Source organism: Centruroides sculpturatus, unplaced genomic scaffold (genome assembly GCF_000671375.1).
Source record: "Centruroides sculpturatus isolate CEXI.00-Female unplaced genomic scaffold, Cexi_2.0 scaffold46, whole genome shotgun sequence".
Classification (NCBI taxonomy): domain Eukaryota; kingdom Metazoa; phylum Arthropoda; class Arachnida; order Scorpiones; family Buthidae; genus Centruroides; species Centruroides sculpturatus.
In genome coordinates, this window is record NW_019384418.1 from 345,203 (window position 1) to 366,548 (window position 21,346).

Genomic DNA, 21,346 nt, shown 5'->3' on the forward strand with positions numbered 1-21,346 from the left:
CCATAAAAATTATTTATATTAATGATGTCTCCAAAGGTCAAGTTATTTTTCTGCGAAAAATTCGTTATTAGAAATCGCGGCCGCCGTTTCATGTGCTGTTCCGCAACAAAAACCAGCTTTAAGCAACGGCGTAGTCGAACGGTACACACTCGGTAAGTAATCCTATAATTTTTTGTTTATAGCATAGTTTATACAGATTATTTCCAAAAAAATTATACGTGTTTTGGAAATGTTGAGTGGAATTAGTCTAGAATCGGTTAATTTTATAGAAGAAAACCTTTCGAACAGCCTTAGTCCGTAAAGTTTCCACCTATCGGGCTGCGATTGGCTCATGTATTTAATCATTCCTACAACGTAAAATTCGATTAGCGTGGAACGTATCTAAGCGTTATAGGGGGGTCTACTGTATTCTGAAAAAATTAATTATGTACCAAATAATATTTTTAAAGGAACAAAGAATCAGTTGAAATATTTTTTCAGATGACAAATTTTGACCATTGGTGTCAAAGACTGGTTTTAAATAGGAATAGGGGAGGAGAGCAGGCTATAAGAAGTTGAACAATATTCTTTGACAACTTAACCAGATTAAACATAATCACTATTTATTGTTATACATATTAATGTTATTAAACTTCTGTCTTATTGTTGGAATTAAGCTTACGATATCAAAAAACTATAAATTATTATGACTATAAAACTATTCTTGTCAAATCAAACTTTTCCAAAATTTCATTTGACAAGATCCATAGTATACTTGTAATGAAAAAGAAAAGATTATAAATGCAAGTAAACTAAATATCTTCACATATTTTAAAATGGTTAGCAAATCATCTTCGTTACACAATCTTTGAACTTTCACCAATTGATGTAACTGTTTTAACAGCTTTGATTAAAAATTATACTTTAGCCACCACAATCAGTTACTGAAAAAAGCAAAAAATGTTTGAAAAGTTACACCTACTTGATAACTACACTCTGTATTAGTTTTTATTAATTGCTTAGATCATAAATGGCATTATAAATGTAACAATTCTGAATATATTTCCCACCCCATAAAGTGGATAGCAAATCATCATCATAACTCAACATTCAAATGATATTCAATTAAAACCAAATTTTTACAACTGAAAAAACAAATATATTTTATACATATTATAATTATACAGTAGACCCCCCTATAACGCTTAGATACGTTCCACTTTATAAGAATCTTACGTTGTAGGAATCCTTAAATACATGAGCCAATCACAGCCCGACATGTGTGAAGTTTATGGACTAAGGCTGTTTGAAAGGTTTTCTTCTATAAAATTAACCGATTCTAGACTAATTCCACTCAACATTTCCAAAACACGTATAATTTTTTGGGAGTAATCTGTATAAACTATGCTATAAACAAAAAATTTATAGGATTACTTACTGAGTGTGTACCGTTCGACTATGCCGTTGCTTAAAGCTGGTTTTTGTTGCGGAACAGCACGTGAAACGGCGGCCGCGATTTCTAATAACGAATTTTTCGCAGACAAATAACTTGGCCTTTGGAGACATCATTAATAGAAATAATTTTTATGGCCGTTGAATAAGAAGTGTTTTTCACAAGAAATGTATAAAATTAGTGCTGTATTAGACTCACGGTACCTAATTTACATACTGTACAGACGATAATAAACTCAACTTACTGGCCTAAAATCTCCGTAGCGTGTTGCCAGGCGGCAGAAAGCATATATATAATTATAATAAAGTTACAATAAATTAAGTTAATATATAATTATATATACAGTACCTAATTTATATATAATTAATATATAATTATATGTACAGTACCTAATTTATATATAATTTATATATAATACTAAACAGACGATAGCAAACTCAATTTAGCCGCTCCGTAGCGTGGTGCAGGGCGGAGGAAAGTAGTTCGGCTGCTCATCCACTATTGGTCCAGACTCTATCAATCTTGTCGTGAAACGACGTTATAGGAGGTATTTTATACAAAAGTTTCTACAATTTTTTCGCTACGTTATAGGAATTGTCGTTATAGGAACATACGTTATAGGGGGGTCGACTGTATTGTATATTGCTTGACAAAGGTTCACCCCGGTGCTGAAAGTGGAACAGTTCCTATATTTCAACTGTAATTTATTTTAAATTTAAAAATTTTTCATTGTACAGAAATTAAGCATACCAAGATAAAAACTCACAATTTTGCAGATATAAAGATAAAAAGACTATTCAAATCAATGCATAAAGAGCTAGTATTGGTCTTTAAATTAAATTAAGCTGGTAAACTATAATGTTTATAGGAACTCCAAAGAGTTGGTATACCAGCATATGCATAGAATCATTCAATTCTGTGATCTGTGATGAGGTGTATGCAGATGCTGCAAATTTTGCAACAACAATCTGCATTTTAGTGAATACTCCTCCTCCTCCCATTGGTTGGCTGACAAAAATTATGAAGGATAAGTGAAATTTTAAGAGAGAGCTTATTCAAATTTCTAAGAATAAAAAAAAGAGAGAAATATTTAATATTTCCACGACACACCTGATGCACTTTTGCTTCAGGTGTGTCATGGAAATGTGTCTTCATGGTGCACAGGTTGGAAAACACTGCTCTATCGGTAAAAAAGTTATTGCTTGCATATCTAACATTTCAGGAATGTTAGCATAAGTTCTCAATCTTTTTTTGGCTCAGGGTATACTATAATATGTGAATTTTTCTGGCACACTACTTACAAAATTAAAAAATCTGAGCTTCCCTACTTGCAAACTTCCGGACTTATAATTTGACCATACATCTAAAATTTAAATTTCATGCAGATTCTGAAGTTCTCTTACTGGTTGTGGGGTGACATTGAAGTTAGTATTAGCCAGTAATAATAAATAAATAATGTGGATGTATTTCTATCTCATCTTCATTTTTTCATTTTCGTACAAATTCTTATGTTCCATTGCCACTGGTGAGGTAATGTTGAAGTAATGGCATTTTTTGCTATTGTTTACAATTCTTATGAACTTTTACAAATAATGCTTCAAAAATGCATCTAAAATGTAATAGTAAATCTAGTGATGGAGATAATGGCTCTATTACAATGTTAATTAAAACACATTATAGAACTAAGTGCCTTAGGTGGGAAATAAAAATACATTTGAAACACCTGCCACTAAGCAGTAGTGAGCAGGTAAGCTAGCATAATGTATTCTATTAAGTATATTGAAGGATCAAACACTAACAACACATGATTATTCATGTACAGATGTGTGCTTTCTAGATTAGTTTTCAACTTACGACAAAACCCCAGGAACCTAACCTGTTCATAAGTAGGGGAATGCCTGTATTAACATATTTTAAATTATATATAGTTGTGTACCATAGTAACTAAGGTTGTTAGGTCTTAAATTAATAGCTATGTTAGGTCTATTATGGATTAATAAATATTTGCACAAATTGTTTTTCATTTTTCAAATATACAAACCTAACTTTCATAATATTTTTGATGCATTAAGCCATATCTTGGGATACACTGGTTGAGGACCAGTAGCATAAGTAAATCATTTATTTATTATACTGATTTAGTCTGAATTATTATAACACTTAAATTTTTCAATTTCTTAAATGCATTGTTTTTGTTCATTAAAATAATGTTGACACAAAAATAGCATAATCCATTATCAAAACTTTTTGTGGAAAACTGTAATTTGTAATAATAGACAGACTATTTTGCTTATAGTTCAGAATAAAAATAGACTTATTGGCTGTTTCTTAGTTTTTATTGGAAAAGGTGTTTGATTCTTTGGAATTTTGCTGAAAAGTAAGTTTTTGGTGGGTTATATGTGAACTCGGTATGAAAATACTGCAACAAGTATTTGAGTGGTTTCCAACTATTTTCATGTATCGATCTTTTTAAGAGAGATTTTTTTCATCAACACCTTAATTAATTAATATATATGCAATATTCTTCCTACATAGTTTTTAAAAGGCAATCTTTCTAAATTTATTTGAGTGGAAGAAATTGGAAAATTTTTAATACTTGTAAAGTTTTATTGATTCATTGGGGAATCATGATTTAATTAATATTTGAATTTATTCTAAATATTGTTCTTTGTAAGTTGATAGAAAAGTTTTTATTTTAATAATTTTTTTTTACTGGAGAAATATAAACTGAATTAATGTTTTCAGAAAACTGCAACTGCTGTCGCTTACTGTAAAAGAGGAAATGGCTTGATTAAAGTAAATGGTCGGCCATTAGAGATGTTGGAGCCACAGGTTTTAAAATATAAGGTAAAGTATTTAAGAGTAATTTTCAGTTTCTTTGCAAAATAGTATTTCTGACATGTAAATTTTAGTATTATATTCATTTATATTACAATTTTAAATACATGTTAAAGAGATCAGTTCATTTGTACTTATAAAATTTTTCTATTACCAATGTTTTTAGAGCTATTAATTAATTTAGGTATTATACTGGTCACTTGCACTGATTTATATATGTATATATAGTAACATAGGCAACAACCCAATTCAATATGTATTCAAAAATGATGGCTGGATTATTTATTGTGCTATAGTAACTTATTAAGTCTAATTTATTAGATATAAAACAATTTGGCTAGAGGTAGGTAGTTAGGCTGCCATCTCATGATGATAAATGATACATGCATCTGTATGGTAAACAGGAGATACAGATTTGAGCCTTACTCCAGGCAAACTTTTTTTCCAGAGTATTCTAACTTTAAATTAATAATTTATTTCTAATTAATTTTTAAATTTATCATGATGGTATCCTAACCATCTACTTTTACTTCTAGCCAATTTGCATTATTATTTATTTGTAATTATTAAATTAGCCTTATTAATATCACCCAGTAAATAATCCAGCAGCTTGTTTGTCAATACTAATTGAATCAGGTTGCTGTATATTATGTTTCATGACCATTTAATCTTTCAAGTCCTTGAGTCTCTAGTTCTGTATCTGCTGAAAGTGCATTTTTGTTCTACATACTATCATATATGGTAATTAATGGAATACACATAATTTAAATGTTTACTGTAGATAAAAGAAAATTGTCACTTTTAAATAGGTCTGAATTAAATACTTTTTTTTAATGGAATAAATAAAGGATTTAATAATTTCAGTCTGCAGGTATTAACTTATATTTTAAGATATGGAAATACATATTTTATAAAGCTGCATCTGAGCAACTTAATTTCAGACTGACAGTTTTGATATGAAGAGTTTTCAGTAATTAAAGAGTAATAACATTTCTAATTAGAATATTATGATTATATTAATGAGTAGGAGGAAATAAAAACTGATAACAAATACAAACTTGGTGTAGAATAAAAGCATAACAAATCATTTATCAAATTCTAATTATCTAATTTTCACTCCTTTATTTATACCAAAACAAATTCTAGATGTTAAATTTAAAGAGTTTAAGAAATTTAAAGAACAGAATTAAATGAAAACTTTTAAACTAGTTGAAATTTAATTTCTTTTATGTATATGAAAATATAATTTCAAAAAGCATTTGTGTACAGTTAAGTATGTTTATGTATACATAGCAAGGTGTGTGTATCAAATTAGTTTTTCACTTAATCATAAAATTCCTTTTTAAGACTCAAATTTATTTACTCATATAATATAATTTAAGTATTAGGGGCAGTCAAATGAAAATGAGATGGGTGGGAAAAAAGTAAGTAAACTGTTCATTAATTCAAAAGTAATTGTCATAACTGTTGATACATTTATCCCACTGTGAGACAAGATGGTCAATGCCTTCATAGAAAAATGTTTGCGGTTGCTACAGAACCATGATTGTACCCAAGCGTGCACCTTTTCGTCCAAAGCAAATTGACAGTCACGAAAAGTCTTTCTTTGGGGCTCCAAAAATATGGAAATTGCATGGGGAGAAATCCGGACTGTATGGAGGACGTGTGTGGACTATGCTGCAGAAGTTCCCAGCAAAACTTTGCAGCGTAATCAAAACAACCTTGGTAACATGTGGGTGGTCATTATCCTGCAACAGAATGATACTGTCTGTCAACATTCCTGGGTATTTGGATTTGATGGCACGCTTCAATTTTTGCAAAGTTTCTATGTACTGCTGTGCATTAATTGTGGCACCATGTTCCAGAAAGTCAACAAGCAGCAGACCTCCATAGTGATGTTGGATGCACACACAACTCACCAACCTCACTTCGAGCACGTCTAACAGACAAATGGTACAGCAGTGAACGTTTACACTTTTCCTTCCTGGTTCCCAATAGAGGGCACTTCTATATGCACATCTACCTGCATTACCAACTTCCGTGCCAACTTGTTATATAGTCTGTCTCATTTTCATTTGACTGCCCCTAATATAATATACATAAATTTTGAAATGTGAAATTATAAACAGTTATATATCAGAAGTAATCCAGTAAGTTCTACTAATTTAGAATAAAATCTTATTAAGAAAAACATTCTAGTTTGAATTGGAGAGGAAATTAGTACAGAACATTTCATGAATAAAATATTTCAAAATTTGTGTATTGATGTTAATCAAGTGAAACTGGATTATGATGATGATAGTTTTAAATTTATTTTTAGCTTTTAGAACCAGTTCTTTTATTGGGAAAAGAGAGATTTGCAGGAGTAGATATTAGAGTAAGAGTTAAAGGTGGTGGTCATGTTGCACAGATTTATGCAATTAGACAGTCCATTTCTAAAGCTTTGGTTGCTTATTACCAGAAATGTAAGTATATTTTTAATAATTTGCATCAATATTTATGAATAATTTTTATATAATAATAGTATAATTTTTTTTTTTTACAATAGATATAGATGAAGCATCCAAAAAAGAAATTAAAGACATTCTCATTCAGTATGATCGAAGCTTATTAGTGGCTGATCCACGTAGATGTGAACCCAAGAAGTTTGGTGGTCCAGGTGCAAGAGCACGATACCAGAAATCTTACCGTTAAAATTTTTATGGGTTTATTTCTGATGGTTTATGTATGCCAAAAATAAAAAATGAAATAACGAATTTGTCATTTTTTAGTTTTAAGGTTGAATTATACAAATTTATCTTACTGTTTCAGAGTTTCGCGTGCGGTTAATTTCGATGAAAATTTGGTTCCATCAAAATTCTGATCTCACGATCCACAAATGTGTTGGAAAAAATTCCAAAATGAATATTACATACAGAATATAACTACCTAAAAATTATAAAACGTTAAATTCATAGGAAATACTCAATATTGTGCGATACTATATTAGACTTTCTAGTTTCTCTTCAAATATATGTCGTAAAATGTTTTATAAAATTGAAGGCATTCTGATGGAAAACGATTGAAAAGCGTTGATTTAATATACAGTATAAAGAAATATTCAGAATTTAACTAATTGAAACATCCTGTTTCTCATATGTATCTTGAGTATAATTTAGATTAACGAAGGTTTCTGATAGGCTCGTTCTCGAATAACGGCAAAGTTGCGTACAGACTTGAGTACGTCCGAACACACTCGTATGTGAACATCTCAATGTGTTTGTGGAAAGTCGCAAGTCGGCTTGCGCCTTTGAACTAAACTGTTTTTCTCGTTCAGCACTTAAACATTCGTGCACCTATTCTCAATTAGGACGCTGATATCGTGAACATTGTAATTAATTTAATTTTATTATTCAAATATGGCATAGAGTCGGTTAATGAGAAATGTTTGAAATTAATAGGCGTTTCCGAAAAAGACTATTGTGGCGTACGAAAGATACATATTTCTACCGTAAAAACCAGGGCTGCGGAGTCGAGTCAAAAAATCCGCCGACTCCGATTCCTTTTTACTTCCCAACTCGTTATGTATATAAAACGAAAAAGTATTGGAATCGCGTCAAATTTGGCCCTCCAATTTTTTTTTTTCAAATTACACGTTTTGAGACCTCCCGAATTCCCAAAAAGTCAATAAAAGGTGAAAAATTCGCTCGCGTATGTTGGCGTTTAATTTCTTTATTTTCTGTTCTGAGATGATAATATCTCAATGGGTAAAGTTTAAGAAACGAAATGTGGCATTGTAGCTTGCATATAAAGAGGCATTAATACTTTTTTTTTATAACTCTATTTAAAATTTATTTTGTATTACTAGTACTTTCTATATATTAAAACAACATAACACCCAAATTAATGAAACAACTCAAAAATATTTTAATTATTAAACCTTTTTGTTCCTTTTTTTTTATAACTCTATTTAAAAATTTATTTTGTATTACTAGTACTTTCTATATATTAACAGGACTTATTATACTGGAATTATGGATGCAGATATTTAGTCTTACAGTTCAAAAATAATGTTCTTTATTTAGTTCACCTGAACACATACACTTTAAACATGTGTTTCGGACTTGCTCGTCCCTCTTCAGCAGGCCTTCCAACGACACTTTCTATAATTAACAACAATCAACAATAAAAACATTNCACCTAAGACTAAATACGGCCGTGAGACCGATAGCAAACAAGTACCGTGAGGGAAAGTTGAAAAGAACTTTGAAGAGAGAGTTCAAGAGTACGTGAAACCGCTTCGAGGTAAACGGATGGGCCCTCGAAAGTCGCAGGTGAACTAAATAAAGAACATTATTTTTGAACTGTAGACTAAAAATCTGCATCCATAATATCTTGGGATTTTTCGATCCCAGGTTCCCCAGAGCGATAGACTGTCACCTTGATCGCTTGGGCATCCGGCCGTCGATATATCTGCTTTAGAGACCTTACGTTAGAGACCCCTACAAGTTGAAGTAGTATATTTATCTCAGCGAGCCACACTACTAACCAAAAACAAAAAAAAACAAAAAAACGAAATTACTGTATGTCTTAAACATAAGATATTTTCACTCATTTGTTTCAACGATCCCCATCACTGATATCCATGTTAACGAAATATATTATATTTGGAAACATTGACAAATGATTAACATGCAGAACTGAATGTGATCATAAATAATAAACTGAATAGTTTTTTGTTACTGTTAATTGGCTATACATTTTATATATTTGCTCCTGCTGCATCATCTGGCGTCAGAAGTTATTACAGTAAGAAGCAGAAACTTACTCAAATTAAATCATTAAATCGTTGATCTCTTGTTCAAAAATTACAAAATTTGTTATACAATTTAAAATATATTTAAAGAAAAATGATATTCCATTACTTAGAGAGAATGTTAAGGACAAAATGCACAATAGATAACATAATACTACAAAAATTATTTTAAAAAACAGTCTCACAAGAAATAAAAATTATTGGAAACTTTTATAGACCTAATTCGCTTGTAAATAATTTCTACCTTTATGCAATAACGGTGGAAATATTTGCAAGTCAATAGTATATATATTCTATATTTATAAATAATCGATGTTAGCAAAAATTATAATTAATGAGTTCAATTTAATTATGTCCTAAATTAATTCAACATAATTTCTGCTATTAAATAATTGTGTACATTCGGTACAGTAGTAACATAAACGCCATCGTGATAATTATCTCAGACATTAGAATATTAGATTTATCTATCACGAAACGAGTGAACATACAACTTGCCCCAAATTGCTTATCGATTTATTCATAACATTTAACATTGGGCGCATTGCCTAGTAAAGTTGCTTTAATACAGCTGGATAAGCAAACCAATGACATAGTCGATTTTAAATAAAACGGACTACATGATTGGTTTGCTTATCCAGCTGTATTAAAGCGGCTTTACCAGGCAACACGCCTAATATTTTTAATGGCTACACTTACTCAAATCGCTTTCTTAGTTTAGTAAGAAATTCATTTAGCAGATATTTTACAGTTCTAAAACCTGATTTTAAGTCTAATATTATTGTTAATTGTCTACTTGGACATTATTTATTAATAGGACTTAATATTATTAAGTCCTATTAATAAATAATGTCCAAGTAGACAATTAACAATAATATTAGAATTTAAAAGGACAGTAAGGCTTTTACAATTACAATTACTGATTTTAAGTCGTTTTAAAGTTGATTAAATAAAATATACAAATCAAAGTACAGTATATCAATTTTATTAAAAGAATGATTCAAAGTAAAGATTGATACATTTATAATAATGTTAAAACTAAACTAAAATAAGTTGCTGAAACCTTTTAAATGATAATTACTGTTTCTTATATAAGCAAATCACGTGTTTCAATAGTTATCAGTAAAATGTACTACAGTAACTACACATACTACAGTCTAATACACATCTACAGAATTAGCAGTATGAATAATTCTGTTCCAGACAGGCATATTCTTTAGTCTTCTAAATTTAAATCAACTGGGGACAGTGGCGAGCAGGGCAATCGCCCGGGGCCTCGCGCAACAACCAAGTAGAAAAAAGTTGATATTTAAAACTTTTTATTTTACCCTTGGCTATTAGTTATAACAATAAAATAAATTTAATTTATTGTACAGTATATATTAATATTAATAAGTGCCTACTATTTCAATTCACATACTTTGCACAAAGGACAAGGGCCTCGCAAAGATCTGCCGCCCAGAGCCTCGCAATGGATAAGGCCGCCGCTGACTGGGGATAATAGCCTACATCTGAAATAACACTCATAATACGTCTAAATTTTAAAATTTAAACACGTGCCCGTATTTTAACTANTTGGAATGCAATTTTCAAATTGCAAACCTATAGAAAGTGCCTACTATTTCAATTCACATACTTTGCACAAAGGACAAGGGTCATACTTTGCACAAAGGACAAGGGCCTCGCAAAGATCTGCCGCCCAGAGCCTCGCAATGGATAAGGCCGCCGCTGACTGGGGATAATAGCCTACATCTGAAATAACACTCATAATACGTCTAAATTTTAAAATTTAAACACGTGCACGTATTTTAACTACAAATTAAAATTATTGAACATTTAAAATTTGTAATGGCAATAAATTATTTATAAATTTCTTAAACTGTTTTTATATTTTTGAAATATAAGAGTAAATTATAAATATGATTAATGTAGCTCGCCTCTAAAGTTTGATGATGTAAAATTTACAGTACACAATTACCTTATAGGAGACTTTTGAAAGAACAGCACCATCAAAACTTTGTTGATGCAATTATTTCAAATCATTGCCATGTACTGTATTGTACTGTACGTTTCCTAAAATGCAAGAGGCAACTCCCTTCCAAATCTGGGCAAAACAATGTGAGACTTCGAGCGTAGCAAGAACAAAAAATCAGACAGAGAAAGCATAAAGGGTAACAAATTATCAGTAAAGGAAAATTAAAAATTGGCAGGCCTATTTGTGTAAAATTTTGACCAATAGCTCTGTTCGCTTAAACAAAGTGTTTCCGTATTTCTGTTTTTATGTCCACTTCATAAATGAACAAAAATAGACAAATGAATATTTTTCTGTAGTTACCAGAAAAATATTCATTTGTCTATTGTTTACACATAAAATAAAAGGTATGTCCGCCCGACGTGGGGCTCGAACCCACGACCCTGAGATTAAGAGTCTCATGCTCTACCGACTGAGCTAGCCAGGCTTATTTGGGTGTGTCTCTGTGGACTACTTTATGTTAGCCATGTATGTGGTTGAAAACTACTAAATGATATTCAATAATTATGATGTTTATGTTTTAATGTTTTTGATTATGTTTATTATGACGTCAAGAAATTAATCTTAAAACAACAAAAATCTATTGTGAAATACGATATACCGTATTATGTGACTCGTACATACAGACTATTATATTTGAATTTAGATTATAAATGATCTGATATCGAATTTTTTAAATTGAACATGAAAGTAATACTTTTCTACTAAAGAAATTGTTTCAATTGAAAAAAAAAATGTAAAAAAAACAAAAAGTTCTTTGTTTTGCAATAGAAATACTGTATTGATAAAACGACTGGCACTTTGGCAAAATTACATCAAATTTGTTGGACTACAGTTACCAAAAATTGTGAAACCATAAGATTAGAACATCACTAACCAACTGATGCTCAGAGTTGTGCATGAAAAGTTCCGAAAAAAATTTTTCTAACTACTTAAGATACAATAATACAGTAATGCACCTTTACTTTCGATAGCCTTGTAACTTAATAAATTAAACAGCATTAAGCGAGTTTGTTAAAAAAAAAAAAATATTTTTGAGCATTAACAAAATGCCTAATGCGATTTATAGAAAGTAAAGTTCATTCACACGTTTTAATTATTGTTGAGTGGCTTGAGTCTATGTAACCTGTATTTGTCACTAGGTTTTCTTAACCATTTGCCTACTGTGGATTAAGTAGCCTAAGCAATTATTTCGATTTATTTACATGGATAAACAGTAAACATACTACTAAAAGCTAAAGCCGTCCACATGTGACGGAACAACGAAGCTGGCTGCTAATGACGATCGGAACCGAAACCGGAATCGAACTGGAAACGAGAAGTGAAAACGATGCCAAAAATATGATATCGGAAGCGGAAACGCTACTTCAATTGCAAATGTAATTAGTCAGGTAGCTAATTTCTAAATTTAACTGTACGCTGCTACCAATAGACAGAATCTTTCATTTTTACGTGGGGTATCGCCAGAATAAAGAAAAAATCCAATCACTGGAAATGAGGACATAACAGAGAATTCAGAAAAAAGTAAAAGGACAGTAATTTTTATCTCCAAAATGGGGATGTCTGTATAAATGAGGGCGTATGGTAACCCTCCTATGTTGGATAGACGACGAAAAGACGAAAAACATGTAGAGTTGTTGAGTCTACGATTTTTTTAGTTTTTTTTCAGATTTAAAGAGATTATGCTACAGGATGATGAAAAATCGAAGAATTTGTTCGTCGTGAGTAATCATAAATCGTAAAATTTACGGTCTAATTACGAGTAATATAAGTACAGTATAAACAAAGAAGTTCCATTAATAAATTTACGAGAGATTATTTTCGTAGTTGTGTTTTGACAAGAAATAAATACATTGTCTTACAGTTTAAAATTTTAATAAATACGTGGTATACCAAAGGAAGAATAATATATTTTATAACTTAATAAAATAGTCATAAAATGAAAATGTATTGCATTTAGGCTTATTTAATTGTATTAAAAATCAGTTTATAAAACTCAATATAATTACATTTTTAAAAACAGATAACAAAACTTTATGCACATAAACATTTAATTTTATTATTGGAATGCAATTTTCAAATTGCAAACCTATAGATTCCCGCTGTTGTCTGTCTGACCGTCCTTCCTTAATCTCGAAAACGGTATTAGACAGATGAATGTCAAGACAAGATACGGAAAGCTTAGAGGCAACAGGTATTGATTAACTATATACAAATTCCGTTCTAGACGTCACATGAATTCAGTTAAAAAATGTTCCCTGAATGGAGTTATATAGATGACTGGCATGACTCTGTTGTTATCAGGAAAAGTATGATGTACAGAGGCAAGACAGTACTAATTTGAAATGGAGAACATATATTTTAAATAGACTAAATTAGAAATATGATTAATTATTTTAATTTGCAGAGAATTATACTTATTCAGTTACGAAACATTGTCGAAAAATTATACAAATGGCACGATGATAAATGTAATAAATATAGAAGAATTTCTCTTTGAATATCAATAAATTTGTGTTTGAATCTTGATATACTGGTAGTATAGTAATTAAATATTCGATTAAGTTAGAGAATAATAGAATTTTTTTCACAGTTACAATAAGTATAATACCGAGAATAAAATAAAGACGTTTCCTCCCAAAGAATAAAAATTCTTTTAGAAAATTTACTTTTAATTTTAATAATAAAATAATATTTAGTTTACAATTATTTTATTTAGAGACGAAAGAAAGCAGACCGTAATACAGTAGTTGTGGTTTTTTTTAATGTTTTACTAGCAATTTAATTTTCAAATTGAATTTCTAAATTTCTATAAGATACATTCACTTCGAAGATTAACACTACTCAGATTACTGAATAAATTTATAATTAGATTTATTTCATAAAACTTACTTAGTAATTAAACTTCATTCTTTAACGTGAATGACATCATTTTACACAGAATTAAAATTTTAACTAAAATTTTTAACAAAACTAAAAGTTGAAAGAATACATAATTTAATATGAATAGTAAACAACATTAAGATATTACACATAACAGGAAGAAAAAGTTTATATAATTTCCATTTTAACCTACTTTAATTCCTATTTAATGCAACGCATGGATATAGAAGTAAACTACAGTACTAAGAAAAAATAATGCAACAAATAATAAATAAAAATTGAGATATAGAATATAAAAGTCTACAATCAGTTAAAAGATAACCGATTATATACAGTATATGTTTTTATATAAGTTAGTGCCTTTCAAATAGGTCAGGCAACTTAGAATAATGTGCGAAGTTTTCATTTATCTAATAAATTTCGAAATATATCTGTATCAATGAGAATTACTAAGATTTAAATAATTCATTATTCGTAATATAAATTGAGTTAGAAAATAAAGAACTTAAATGAAGAGGTAAAAACTACTATAATCAATATTTTAATTAATTAAGAATTAAGAACAATTAATGTAACATAATCGTTACAATCTTCATTTAAAATTAATTTTTGTGAAACAGAATAAAATTAAAATAAGAAGAAGAAATTTGAATAAGTATAATTAAACAATTCTAAGACTTATATTAATACTTTTCAAATTCCTAACTTTGTTATCAGAACGATTTTAATGATTATAATCCGACATTATAAATTATTCTCTGGTGTTAGTAACTGATACTTTCACGAATCTATTTGTGTAAATAAAGGAAACATTACCTGTTTGTATCTTATCTTAGACGAGAACAACCGTCAAAGGTCGTTTATATTTATGACTCAATCTACACATCATTGACATCTCACTCAACACAAGAATTTCTCTGGAAAGGTGAGGATAGGATCATTTAATTTTTTTTTTAATCTAATTTTAACGAAACGCTAAATGACTTTCTTAACTTAAAAATAGATCTAATTAACCTTTAAGGTACAATTTTACAGTACAAAAACATTCATTTCATGTAAAATAAATAATTCTTTCCTTATGTAATGTCATTTATCAGTTAAATCATAAAAAGTTTAATATTTAATTTTACAAAAATCAAAAGAATCAATTTATGGCTTAAAATTTTTAGTTTGGAAACTTTGGCACTGTTTAATAACTTGATTAATTTTCTGTGATTAATGATATTACAAAAGCTTATAATGTAAGTTTCAATAGAAACTATTTAAAGACTATTATGATTTTGCTATTTCTCTATCATTAATTATATTATAATACTAATATAAAAATATAATATTTTTCAAAAGATATTAAAGTTTATAATTTAATAAAATTTTAAATACTGATTATAAATTTTAACAGCATTTTTACTTTTAAAAAAATGAGGTGATTTTAGGAAATCGGGAAATTATTTTACTCATGAAAGGAAATAAGTTATGATCTAAATGATTAGAGAGAAACATGAATTTTTTTTTATACTCCTTATAATTTTAGACTTGTGTGAAATTGTTCTATATGAAACCCAAGCTTGCAGAGTAAGAATATTTAACATTAGTCTACCATAAAGTACATAAATATCTAACTGTCAAGAACATAACTTTTGCTATTTATTTCCGTTTGACTTGGAATAAATATATTGACATACAAGAGCGCATTTATAAAAGTCGAATAAAACCCCTTGCGGGTAAAAAATGTGAAGTTTTCAGATGTTAATACTTTGAAAGTTAGAGACTGTAATCTGAATTAAAAAAAAGAAAAGGGAGAAAGATTTATTAAGAACGCCATCTACAAGAAACTTTTTAAAATAAATTCATTGAAACAGTTTTATTTACACTACCAAATGACTTTTTCCATACTTCTTGATTTAGTATACATAATGATCTCAATAACAGAAGAGGTGAGTTTCTACCTTTTCGATAATCAATGTAGGTTATAATTAGAAGTAAGCTTACGTAATTTTTATACTTTATAACTTATAATTGTTTTTACTAATATAATATTTTATATTCGTTAATAGTTTTTACTTATATTTATAGAACTTCACACTTTAAAATCAGTATAATACAATATAAAGCCCTATAAACTTTTTCATTTATGCAGAGAAAAGATTAAGGAAATATGTTGGAAATTTTTATTTAATTTAAAATACATTTTCATGTTTTTATTTGCCAGATATTAAAATAATAATATAGCCTAATATTTGAATTTTAACTCTACTTGCACGTAGAATAGGATCATTACAAGTCTTACTTAACTTGATTTTATATGTAGTAAACTACTGAAAACTAAAATCATAAATTTTAAAAATTAAAATTAAGTAACAAACACTGTATATATATTTACTATTACATAAATAAAGCAATAAACGACGGAAGGACTTATGTTGAAATTTGTTCCCTCCTACAGTGTTTGCACTTATTAACAACCTTAACATAAAATGTTATTATTGCAAAATTTCTGGCGATTAATCTTCCATATATATATGACTGGCATGACTCTGTTGTTATCAGGAAAAGTATGATGTACAGAGGCAAGACAGTACTAATTTGAAATGGAGAACATAGTAAGAAATTCATTTAGCAGATATTTTACAGTTCTAAAACCTGATTTTAAGTCTAATATTATTGTTAATTGTCTACTTGGACATTATTTATTAATAGGACTTAATATTATTAAGTCCTATTAATAAATAATGTCCAAGTAGACAATTAACAATAATATTAGAATTTAAAAGGACAGTAAGGCTTTTACAATTACAATTACTGATTTTAAGTCGTTTTAAAGTTGATTAAATAAAATATACAAATCAAAGTACAGTATATCAATTTTATTNTGATTTTAAATTATTTTTGAAGTTACGTAATTGAGGGCTCTTTTTTCTTTAGAACAACACATTAAAAATTAAAATAATCGAATTAATCTCATTAAAGAAACTCGCTGTGTTGTAGAGAGTACTAAATTTATATGTTATAGCAAACTAGCGCTGTATAAAATGATAAAATTATCTGGCTTAAAGGTCAAAAGATTTCTAACAGAATTTATTATTATTAAATGCTTATTAATTAAATATTAAAAATATTTCATATAATTTTTCATCAATATTATAATGTAAAATAAATCTAATAAAGATTTATCCAAACAGAAATTTAATATTAAAAATTTACAGTTGTGCAAACTTTCCTCCCGTACATTAATCGATCTAGATTAATATCAATATTTAGATGTTGGAGAGTTAACTTTGTCAATGTATTTCTCCATGCAAGCCTATATTTGTTTCCACATCATTCCAGAATCTAAAAATATAAAATCTAGCTGTATATAATTCCAAATGAATATGAGTATTTTCTTTAAAAAAAAAAAAAAGTAGGCTTCTTTAAAAATTTTTAAAATTCACACACGAATAAGTTAAAAGATAAGACGAATGTTTCAATTCAGTGGAGATTTTTCTTTATATAAGTCGGATTAAAGCTCTATACAGTAGATCATATCTCAAGTATTGACAAACGTACGGTACGTTTGTGATATTCTCGATATTTCATAATATAAAATCTAATTTTGTGGTTTATAAATGTAAAAATAAATATATTACGCTATTGTTTTTTTTTTTATAGTAAATTGTTAAAAATAAGCGTTACAACATAGGCTAACTTTTTAAGTTAATTTATAAAAGGTCGCGTGTGTTTTAGTGTTTTATTGATTATTTTCGGGCAATAACCTCGAAGTGAAGTTAGATCTACACTTGAACCATAAGCTAAAAGGTCTATTACGTACTTCGGTTATCATTTATTAAAAAAGAAGAGAAAAGAAAGTATATTAAATCCGACACAATAATTTATCATAGCAGCTGATAAGTATTCGATGTAATTTATTATTGTACAAATTGGCTAAAAATAATCTTAATATGGTCCCAGAATTCGATAATTGTATATCAAAGTGATCGATTTAAAGTTTGTCAATATTCGATAAAAGTTATAATGCTATTTGGACTATTTCTAATATTAGTAATTTATATATAACTTATTAAACTTATCATTAGTGTATTAACCATATTCTATGTATTATTTGTTATTGTTGTTGTTAGATTATATAATCTAACATTTATAAAATGCTAATTGTTAGATAGTATAATAATATATTGCAGATATATACATTGAAACAAGTATTTAAAATAAGTAAAACTGAATTAACAGAAACCTTTTAAAATACTTTAAACATTATTACATCAATATCTCATGTTTGTTCTTAAATATATTTTTATAATAATCTCTAATATATGCAAATATCTATAAAATATAGAGTGATAACTTGAATGATTGAGTGTATAGAATTAATTTTAAAGTATGGATCTACTATTAATCTCACAAAATTTTTAATATAGTAATATCAAATAAAAATCTACATCTTCCTAAATGTGACTTTTTATAAAGTAAACTTATATAGTCATTTATATTAAAACATACACAACATAAACAACAATTTGTAAAATCTATGTAGCCCATACGTAATGTATACGTAGATTGTACATAATACATAGTTGTATTTAACCTACATAATTATTTAGGTTAAATATGTCTTAAATAATTGCATATATAATTATATGTAATTACTACTGATAGAATATATAATAATAAATGGCTACATTATTGAGTTAGTCGCTATTATACTTTAATGAATTTATACTTTTATTTTAATAATATAATTATTAATTAATTAATTAATTGTTTATTGTATTAAGAAAAAATCTTGTTACAGGGGGTTTACAATAAATATTATAAACATACAGAAAGGTTAATACATATTCGTATATTATTAAATATTTGTTAATACAACAATAAACTAATTGTATATTACATATAATTTGTTCACTTCACAACATCTTGTTTTAACATTTTTATAATATATACAAAAAAATTATGAATATTATACATTTGACTTAAAGAAATACTATTTAAGCTAGATCTAAAATTTTCTTCATGTTTTGAATTAAAAATCTCTTTTATTCTATATTTATATTGCGCTTCTAGGATCTTTGGACATTCAGTAAAAATATGGTAAATATTAAAGATTTCGGATTTACACCAATAACATTTTTTGGAAAAATCAATATAATAATTATCTATCAATAAAGATTTATAATTAAGTCGAATTTGGATCATCGTTCTTTTAATATTTAAATTTATATTTATCATAATAATATTCATTTTTGATGGAAAAATTAATATATTCTTNTTTGTATTTTAACCTTGGAGCTTTTATTCAATAATATTATTAGATAAACAGTAAAACTTCTCTAAGTCAAAGCTCCAAGAGGCAGGAAAAACTTTGAGTTATAGATGATTTGAATTAGAGAACAATAGAGTAATACATGCTGATTCTGAATGGATTTGTATTTTTACCTTTCTTATATTATATAAAGAATCTTTGATAGTTTTTTTTTGTTTAAACAGCAATGTGTAACCCCTTTCAGAAAAATGTTCAATGTAACTAATGGAATCGAACAGTTTTGCAGGTACATCTTGTTGAGATAAAACGAGAGGACCTCTCACTTTGGACTGGAACATTGTCTGAAAATTGGTGTTGAAGCATAGATACAACTAACTGTCTGGAAATTTCATGAAAATCCAATAAATAGAATCACTTTAGATAGAATAAATATTAAAATTTGAGTTGGAGAAGTTGAAACTAACATAAATCAGTGTTGGGGAACTGTTAAAAACTTTGACTTGGAAAAAATTTGAGTTAAGAAATTCAAGTTGGAGACATTAAATCCCTATGCTACTCCATCGAGACCTGCTGAGTGCTTTGTTTTTATTGAGTTAAAGAAAAATTCAAATTACAGACATTTGAGTTAGAGAAGTTTTACTGTATATGTTGTTATATATAAATTTATGCCTTTATAATTTTACATGATTACAATCTTTGACATCTTGGTAACTATATAGCCATTGTGTCAGTTATCATTATTTCTTTTATTCATGAAGGAACTCTTGATAGCAGAATATTATTTCTGTGACACCTTGCTTAATTTTAGAATTTCACTCCTAATCTGGAATATTTCTACAAATTGTTCCATAATTTATGTGATTGTTTTGTTTTGATATTATTTTTGATTGTCTGTAATAACTTCTCTTTGTATAATGTCATCAAAAGCAGTTGTAGATTTTGTCTAGATATACCTTGCTCTACCAGTTTTTGGAACTCATCATTATTAAGACTGTTGCCATGGGACTGCAACACTTTTGAAATTATTATCGTATTGTTTGAAGTTGAAGGATTCATGAATACTAAATAAAATAATAATTTCTACCATTTCTTTTAGCATTAAAAGTGTGCCATAATGAGAGTTTTGAATGGAATAGTATTAAGGGGGGTAAGAATTGCTTAACAGTCTTTTTAGAGATCTTAAGTTTTAAATATTATATATAATTTAAAGATATTATTATATGTATCATAAAAAGATATCTTAGACATCCTGTAAAAGTTTCTTCACTGCAGTACTTGTATAGTTTTTCCAGTCAGATTTTGTAGAACATGAGAAAAATCTAAATTCATTAAATTAACTTTAATAGGCTGGTGATATATTTCAAATAAAATTAATCAAATTACTTGAAAAGTTATTTATGATTAATTTGAAAACCATGTGAATAACATTGAAGCTATTTCAAAAAATACAAAGAAATCAAAAATCTTTTTTTGATTAAATTAAACATTTGTGTTTCCTTATTTATCATAAGGAAACACAAATCTTAAGAATGGAATTTGTAGAATATTACAGAAATTGATAAAATATGTAGCTGAGCTTATCTTTTTCAAGAAAAAAAGGAAATGTAAATCTTTGTAATGTTAAATTCTAAGTTTTAATCCTGCAAAAGATTGAATTAGAGTTCTGACATAATAATTTAAAAAAATAACTTAATTTTTGAATACTGTATTTAATAAAATATAGAACAATATTTTTGTATAATTAGAACTTAAGTTTTAAAAAAGATGAGTAAACTTTTTTCTTTAATTACAAATGATAATTTTATTAAAAGTTTAAGAAATATTTCTCTCTAAATAGCATTAAATCATAAAATTTAAAAGGTTATTGTTTGAAAATAATTAATTTAATAAAATGATACTACTATTAGATTAAAATTTACTTTTATTCTAAGTGATTTATGATGATTAGATTAATATTTGTTAAAATAATTTAGTTGGTTATAAATGGTTTATTTTAGATACTTAAAAGAGTGTGCAAATTTTCTCAAACTTCTTAAAAACCATACTTATCTAAATGAAGTTGAATTTTTATTACAATATTAATGTAATAGTCTTTACTTTTGACTG

At 27.8% G+C, this 21,346-nt stretch overlaps 1 protein-coding gene and 1 non-coding gene across 2 annotated transcripts; one reads left to right on the top strand and one right to left on the bottom strand.

Annotated features, from left to right (window-relative positions):
• The first annotated feature begins 4,160 nt into the window (after positions 1–4,160).
• LOC111619285 (40S ribosomal protein S16) lies at positions 4,161–7,026 on the top strand. The gene is made up of 3 exons (XM_023360967.1): positions 4,161–4,279; positions 6,591–6,735; positions 6,819–7,026. The coding sequence occupies exons 1-3, from the start codon at positions 4,250–4,252 to the stop codon at positions 6,962–6,964; spliced, it is 321 nt and encodes a 106-aa protein (XP_023216735.1). The 5' UTR covers positions 4,161–4,249; the 3' UTR covers positions 6,965–7,026.
• Positions 7,027–11,451: 4,425 nt separating this feature from the next.
• On the bottom strand, positions 11,452–11,524 carry Trnak-cuu. Its single transcript has one exon. It is a non-coding gene; the product is annotated as a tRNA-Lys (tRNA).
• Positions 11,525–21,346: the final 9,822 nt, after the last annotated feature.